Raw genomic sequence first — 7,667 nt, 5'->3', positions numbered from 1 at the left:
CCTTTGAATAATTATATATTCCAGCTGGTGTCGTGTCAAAGATCGGTCTTCTACAAGATTAATCTGATAAAATATTCCTTCCTATAAGTAAGAAGACATGCAACAACAGATATATATATATAACACTAGTCGCTTTCACTATTAATAATAATGCAAGTGAATTTATTCCGTAGTCCCACGTCAGTGTTGATCTAAAGACTCAATCTATTTATTATCAAATTCATATGAATAAGAGAAACTGACATTGAAAAATCTATTCGTTGGACTTTAATGGGCTTTCCGTTTTGAATAACTTTTCAAACCCAATGAAAGCATCTATGGCTACTCACCTCAGCCCAACAAATTTGGTCTAAAATTGGGCTTAAACTGGGCTAAGCCCAGTAATAACTGCCGAATACGAAGCTGTTAACTTATTAGGCAGCGGAAAACAACCGTTAAGGAAAAACATTTCAAGCCCTTAACTCAATTTTTTATTTGTTTTTATTTTTCAAAGAAAAATGGAATTCCCAAAACCTCCGTTTCCCTCGAACCCTCTCTTATCCCTCTCCACCTTCATCCACCGTCTCGGCGCCGAGCTCGCCACCCGCCTCCACCACACCAACAGTCTTGTCGGCAACGTCGCTCTTGGTTTCTCTCCTCCAGCGGCTTACTATCATCGTCCGCTTTTCGCGTCGGTCTCTCAGCCGAAGGCTGCAGCTGCCACCTTGAGTCCCGAGCAGGTGTCCAAAACCCTAGCCGGCACCGCCGTTTATACAGTGAGCAACTCCAACAATGAGTTCGTGCTTATTTCTGATCCCAATGGACCCAAGTCTATTGGCTTGCTTTGCTTTCGACAAGAAGACGCCGAGGCATTTCTCGCTCAGGTTAGTTAAATTTTTTAAATTTAGAGCAAAATTCGAAGCTTTTACTGTTCTTTAGGTTGATTTTGTTTCATTTTGTTGTAGGTTCGATTACGGAGAAGAGAGCTGAGAAGTAATGCTAAAGTAGTGCCTATTACACTTGATCAGGTGAATTTCTTTTTTCTTTTTTACTTTAATTACTGGTTTATCATTTATGCTATAGAAATAAGAAATGTTAACTCAAATTGGATTAGAAATAACAGTATTAATTTTTTTTTTCTTACTGGTTTATCATTTATGCTATAGGTGTATTCACTGAAGGCAGAAGGAATTGCATTTCGTTTTCTACCGGATCCAATTCAAATAAAGAACGCATTAGAGGTTAGTGTTTCGTGCAAGGGCAAATAGATTGTGTTTATAGCTGTTTTCTTGCAAGAATTTTTAAGGCAATGAAGAAAAAATTTAAATAAAAAAAAAGGAGGTTTCATGTAGGAATAAGAGACAGATTGTTGGGTGTTAATTTTTACGTGGATTGGATGTTGGGTGCTTAGCCAAGAAATGGATTAGACCTCAGCTACAATACTTAAAATGGAGTTGTTACGACTTACATTGTTCATTCTTGAGTTAAGATGTTATCTTTCTTAGCTGGACAATCTCACACTATTACTCACAATTGCTTTTCATGCTAATCAGCTGAAAGCTGCTGATATCAAAAGTGGGTTTGATGGAGTTCCTGTTTTCCAGGTATGCTATTTTTTTATTAAATACATATGATGTCGTTGAGAGCGGAAATATGGCTAAAAAATGTTCTCAGTTTGAATAATTCGTTCATTTAGTATCATCTACAAAGCATCACATAAAGGGCTACCAAAAGCTTGCTTATGCATGTTTATGGTTACTCTGTGGCTGCGTTTTTTATTATCGATAGAAGTTATTAGGTAATTAGCAGTTTTTTCTGTATTAGCAATAGAGCAAAAGGGTAGAGACTCTTTCTTATTGTTGTTGTTAAATAGGGAACCATGCCCAACATATTTTTAATCTGATGATGAATCAGAGAATTTGCTTTCTTCACAATTTCTTAAATATATTGCCACCATTGATGCTGTTTTTTATAGTAGTAGTGCATGAAGCAGCTGAGCTGTGATAATAATTTATGTTACCAGAATTAAATGTTAGGTCTCACTTTTTTGTGTTGAATGTCTGTGTTTACAGTCTGACCTTCTTGTTGTGAGGAAGAAAAACAAGCGTTTCTTCCCAATATATTTTAATAAGGTTTGCTTGATCTATCAAGTTGTTATAGATGCTGTTTTCTTGTTCAGTATGCATTTAAAGATAGTTGTTAAATGTAACTTAGTTTCTTTTGTTTGCCTTGTTATTGTACAGGAAGACATAGAAAAAGAACTGTCAAAGGTTTCAAGGGCATCAAGAGGAACTGGTCTTTCTCAACATATCATGGTATCATATATATATATAGGCATTCAAATGTATATACATGCATGGATGAGTGATTGCATGTAGATTTCCTCTGCTCTTCTTTTCTAGTACTATATACACATCACTGCCCCCCACCCCAATACTTTCAATGGTTCCACCTTTCTAGTACTTGCTTTATCAATGGAATGATTTTCCTTTTTGGCGTTTCTTTTCTTTGCATTCATTTGATCTGATCTGTTTGAGCAGGTTGGAAGCTTGGAAGATGTTCTAAGGAAAATGGAGGTATAGGGTCTGATTGCTAAGTAATTGTATTTAGCATGAAGGATATGGAAGCTGATTGTTCCTCTTTGGTTTGATGCAGATGAGTGAGAAAAACTCGGGCTGGGAGGATCTAATATTCATTCCACCAGGTAAAAGCTATTCTCAACACATCCAAGACGTGGTGAAAGTATGAGGCGGTGTGCATCTTACTTCCGACTGTCCATTTGATAGCATCAAAACAGCAATTACATCAACTCGAAGCTCTTGAAGTCTATTCGGGATGGGAGAGAGAATTTATGGGATAGGAGTGAATTGGCTCTGTCTCTGTAACTCGATATCCAATGGGTCTCCATATGTCACCCCGAAAGAAAAAAAAAAGAAGGGAAAAGGAAAAGGAAAACCTAGCAGTTGCAGTGATTGATATGCACCCATACTTTTGAATGAGTTAATAGCATTAATCTGTGGAAATGGTTTTGGTTGATACCCACAACTACCAGTGAGAATTAATAGTCAAATGTTTACAAAGATAATACTCTTGACTTTTAATCATCAATGTTGGATTTCTTCATCTTGAAGGAAAGAGTTTTAAAAAAGGCAACAGGGAATTTATTAGCTCATTGTTTGCAAAGATGGACTCTGAATTCCCATATAAATGAACTGCAATGTAAACAGACCAAGGCCAAAGTCTTTCTAGTAATTATGGTCCCTGCCTTTTTTCCCCGATCTCCCTATTGATTTGTTGGTCATGTTAATTTACTCATGTTTGGTCTGAAAAACATAAGGCAATAGCACACATTGGCCTAAGACATAGGCCCCGCTCTCCAACACCCAGTTTGTAATTATCAACAATCTGATAGTTCACCGTTCATTTTGGCGTTGGTCGTGTACTAGAATGTCTTTGAAATCATTGCGGATGAGTTGTGATAATACCGATGACCAACCTAAATCCTGATTGAATCATCACACATCATTATTATTGTTATTGTTGTGGTGTAATTTTCGAATAAATGAAATAAGAGGTACAAATTGCAAATAAGAAGGCAAGATATTGGTAGAGCCTGGCATATTCCTGTAACGGCTAAAAGGGGCGTTTCATTGCATGTAGGAAGTTGACAGGGCAACTAAATAGTTGGTGGGAGGCCAGCTTAACTACCCATTATGGAAGTAAATTCCCCATTGATAATTTGTTTGCCCTAAACAATTTCTCATGAAAATATCACTTTACTTTCTTGCCCCCCTTGTCTTTGGCTCGCTTTTCTTCATGTGTGAAACTGTAGCTAAAAGAAACTTGACAAGAGAATTATACCCTTTTAGCGTAAAGTTGGACAGTAAAAAGAAGAAAAGTTAGGGAAGCGGTTGGGCTCCTTTTGCTGGTGGGGATTTGTGTATATGATTATATGCTTCATTTGGAAAGAAATATGTACAGGGTATTGTTGGGAAGTCAGGGGAAATTTTCTACAATATATTAGCACCAAACAGCATGGGATTTGGGGTAGACGGTCAAGCTTTATTTGATTCCGACCTTCTTGTCTCAAAGGGAAGGAAACGACAGATGGAGCTTTATAAATGGTCCGGCTTCAATTGAGTTTTACTCTAATTTCACTCTCACTTAAGCTCTCTAACCACTACACCCTTGAAATCCTTTAAATTTCTAATCATAATTCGTATTATTGTACTTTACTTTAAACTATAGGCAGTTGTTATGATAATTTATTATCTCTATATCTATATATTTTGAGCTTGCATTGAGGTAGGACACCTTTGCTTAAGGATGGGTGAAGGACTTGGTCTTCAGAAAATCATCAAGGCCACTCCTTCAAAAGCTTTGGTTATTAGAATCAACCTGGTTTTTCTTGCCTTCTTTCTGGTTATCTATGCATCTCTTCTCTTGCGCCCATCTTCTTCGGTCTATTTTGAGAATGCAGCATCGCTTGTTAGATGCTCCTTGGGTGAGTGTCATCACAAGGTAAGGTGAGCTGGCTCAGTTTCAATATTGGTTCCTGAATGCAAAGTAGATGTTTCAGGAAGATTTGTTTGTCTGTTCTCTGATATAATATTTGGTGAACGTGATTTTGCTTTAGGTGGAAAAAGGGGTGAAGATGGAGGCAGTTCTGGAAGAGAATGAAGCCCGAAGTAAACGAAAGCCTAAGACGAATTTGACCAAGTTAGAGGTGCCAAGGTTCATTGATGAGATTGGAGGAGGATTGAAGATTGGGATGGTGAACTTCGAAGATGAGGATTATAGTGAATGGGAAACACATGGTGAAACAATTCCAATCCTTTTCGAGCGAGTCTCGGAGCTTTTCGAATGGCCAGACCTGTTTCCTGAATGGATTGATGAAGAGGAAGAAATTGATGGGCCAAAGTGCCCTGAGATACCAATGCCAGACTTCAGTAAGTACGATAGCCTCGACTTGATAGTGGCAAAACTGCCATGTCAGTACCCAGAAGACGGATGGGCTAGGGAGGTGTTCAGGCTTCAAGTTCATCTGATAGCAGCTAATCTGGCAGTTAAAAATGGGAAAAGGGATTGGAATTGGAGGACAAAAGTGGTGTTCCTGAGCAAGTGCAGGCCAATGCTAGAGGTGTTCCGATGCAATGATTTGGTGAAACAGGAAGATGAGTGGTGGTACTATGAGCCGGAAGTAGCAAGATTAGAACAAAAAGTTTCCTTGCCTGTTGGTTCTTGCAAGCTGGCTTTGCCATTATGGGGACGAGGTATGACTCGTTTAGCTCTGTTCTTTTTTGAAAAAATTAACCGCGCCAGGTAGGGGTCGAACCTATGACTTTCTGCTTAGGAAACAGACGCTCTATCCACTGAGCTACAGGCGCTAGAAGATGAAAAGCGTTCTGTTAAATTTTTACTTAATATATACTTCAAAGTTATGATTACCTTTTCCCTGCAAGTGGTTGAAAAACCAAAGTTGGCACACGAAAACGAAATAAGGGAAAAACATGTGTGGTTAGGAGAGGAATTACCTAAAGAGTAGCTGGTTTATTGATGCTGATATTAGCAACTTCCAAATTAATTGACTTTGCTTGCTGAGAAAGTCTAGATGGAGTAGTTATGCTTTTGTCGTCTTTTGGCAAATGCTTAGCGTCTAAACTTAAGCAGCCGGCGGCACTGCCTGCTCCAAATAAGAATCCCATGTTGTACTTGTCTTCATTAGTTAGGAATGACTGCATAACCACAACAAATGGGGGACCTACAGCATCTCAACTTTGATATATCATCATATTTTTCTTTGTTTACTAAAGATATTCTGAATCTTATCTTGCAACAATAAATGAATTTAACTAGCATTAGATCCAGTTTAGTGATGATTCAAGATATGTGGTACATTTATCTAAGCACTAAGTAATTTGTGAACTTGTGATCATTCCAATTATTCACTATTAGTTCATAACAAGAAGCAAATGAATGAATTTTCAGGAATTGATGAAATATTTGATGCCTCCAAGATCGAACAGGCGTCAACGACGGTCAAGCGTGAAGCCTATGCCACGGTGCTGCATTCTTCGGAAGCATACGTCTGCGGTGCCATAACACTTGCCCAAAGTCTCGTAAAAACCGGTACCAAGCGCGACCTCATCCTTCTTCTGGACAAGTCCATCTCCGAACCAAAGCGCGACGCTCTCAAGGCAGCCGGGTGGCAGCTCCGCTTCATCAAAAGAATCCGAAACCCCAGAGCTGAAAAGCACTCCTACAATGAATACAATTACAGCAAGTTCAGGCTCTGGCAGCTTACGGATTATGACAAGGTCATATTCATCGATGCAGACATCATTGTTTTAAGAAACCTTGATCTCCTTTTCCATTTCCCTCAAATGACAGCGACAGGCAACGACGTTTGGATTTTTAATTCGGGCATTATGGTGATCGAGCCATCAAATTGCACATTTCAACTTCTAATGAACAAACGTAAAGAAATATTCTCGTACAATGGAGGGGACCAAGGTTTTCTCAATGAGGTGTTCGTTTGGTGGCATCGTTTACCACGGAGAGTGAATTTTCTCAAGAATTTTTGGTCCAACAGCACCATTGAAACTGGTTTAAAGAACCAGCTTTTTGCAGCTGACCCACCAAAAGTCTATGCGATTCATTACTTGGGATTAAAGCCTTGGCTTTGTTACAGGGACTATGATTGTAACTGGAACATAGGGGACCAACGTGTTTACGCCAGTGATGTGGCCCATCAGAGATGGTGGAAGTTTTATGACTCCATGGACGAGAAGTTGCGGCAGTTTTGTGGGTTAACAAAGCGGAGAAAGATTGACTTGGATTGGGATAGAAAAAAGGCTGGAGAGGCAGGGTTGAAAGATGAGCATTGGAGGATCAATATTACGGATTCAAGACGTTGGAAAAAGAATTTGATCCAATAGAATTTGTGCATGTTCCTTCCTTCCTTTCTTTCTTTCCTTCCCTTTTTGGGATGGATCTTTTTGCTTCCATTGTAGAACACATTACCAGCTGTTTCCCAAGTAATTTATGTGTCGATAGTTAAACCATATTGTATCAGACATTGGTCACAGCCTTACAGGTTACTGTCTGTACAATCTTTTGCAGCAGAAAATTTACTCTCTGCTCCTTCCTTAATTATCTTATCCCTGTGGGAATTTATACTTGCTTTCGCCATGTTTTTTCAAAACAAAGAAGTTACCAACATCTACTTTTGCCAGTGATAGAATCTAGAAAGTAGAAACATCAGGGACAAAAAATTCCCATCTGAAGTTCAAGGTAAGGTAATCAGGTTTAATATATTAGCTGGAAGAAAATATAAATGGTGTGATTGTTTTCACATGCAAGTTTCAGCCATTTAACAAAGGACTCCAATTGCCAACGATGGAAATGCATACCAAAACCCAATCATTTACTGCAAATATAAGTTTATTAATAAGGTCCCTTTAACGAACTGCTCTCTGGTATATATATATATATATATATATATATATATATATATATATTATNCTGTATATATATATATATATATATATATATATATATATATATTATATTCTCTTTGATTTGCTAGTCTCAACCACCTGAGAAAATGGTCCTGAAAGCAGTGTCTCAAGAGATTTGATTATAGGGTGCAAGGCAAGAATTAGAGAGCTGATGGTGATGAATGAATG

At 38.3% G+C, this 7,667-nt stretch overlaps 2 protein-coding genes and 1 non-coding gene across 5 annotated transcripts; 2 read left to right on the top strand and 1 right to left on the bottom strand.

The window, feature by feature from the left end:
- On the top strand, window positions 435-3,024 carry LOC18591207 (protein TIC 22, chloroplastic). Of its 2 annotated transcripts, XM_018125317.1 has the most exons (8): window positions 435-863; window positions 945-1,007; window positions 1,146-1,220; window positions 1,533-1,583; window positions 2,052-2,111; window positions 2,223-2,294; window positions 2,520-2,555; window positions 2,635-3,024. In XM_018125317.1, exons 1-8 carry the CDS (start codon window positions 498-500, stop codon window positions 2,725-2,727), a joined length of 816 nt encoding a protein of 271 aa, XP_017980806.1. In that variant the 5' UTR covers window positions 435-497; the 3' UTR covers window positions 2,728-3,024. The 2 variants fall into 2 exon arrangements, with proteins under 2 accessions (XP_017980806.1, XP_017980807.1); XM_018125318.1 differs by lacking the exon at window positions 2,052-2,111.
- Window positions 4,133-7,157, top strand: LOC18591206 (UDP-glucuronate:xylan alpha-glucuronosyltransferase 2). Of its 2 annotated transcripts, none has more exons than XM_007017189.2 (3): window positions 4,133-4,500; window positions 4,616-5,252; window positions 5,968-7,157. In XM_007017189.2, exons 1-3 carry the CDS (start codon window positions 4,306-4,308, stop codon window positions 6,915-6,917), a joined length of 1,782 nt encoding a protein of 593 aa, XP_007017251.1. In that variant the 5' UTR covers window positions 4,133-4,305; the 3' UTR covers window positions 6,918-7,157. The 2 variants fall into 2 exon arrangements, with proteins under 2 accessions (XP_007017251.1, XP_007017252.1); XM_007017190.2 differs by having other exon boundaries at window positions 4,435-4,505.
- TRNAR-CCU lies at window positions 5,294-5,366 on the bottom strand. Its single transcript has one exon. It is a non-coding gene; the product is annotated as a tRNA-Arg (tRNA).

This window comes from Theobroma cacao, chromosome 8 (genome assembly GCF_000208745.1).
Source record: "Theobroma cacao cultivar B97-61/B2 chromosome 8, Criollo_cocoa_genome_V2, whole genome shotgun sequence".
Classification (NCBI taxonomy): Eukaryota; Viridiplantae; Streptophyta; class Magnoliopsida; order Malvales; family Malvaceae; genus Theobroma; species Theobroma cacao.
This window is presented reverse-complemented; position numbering and strand designations above follow the sequence as displayed.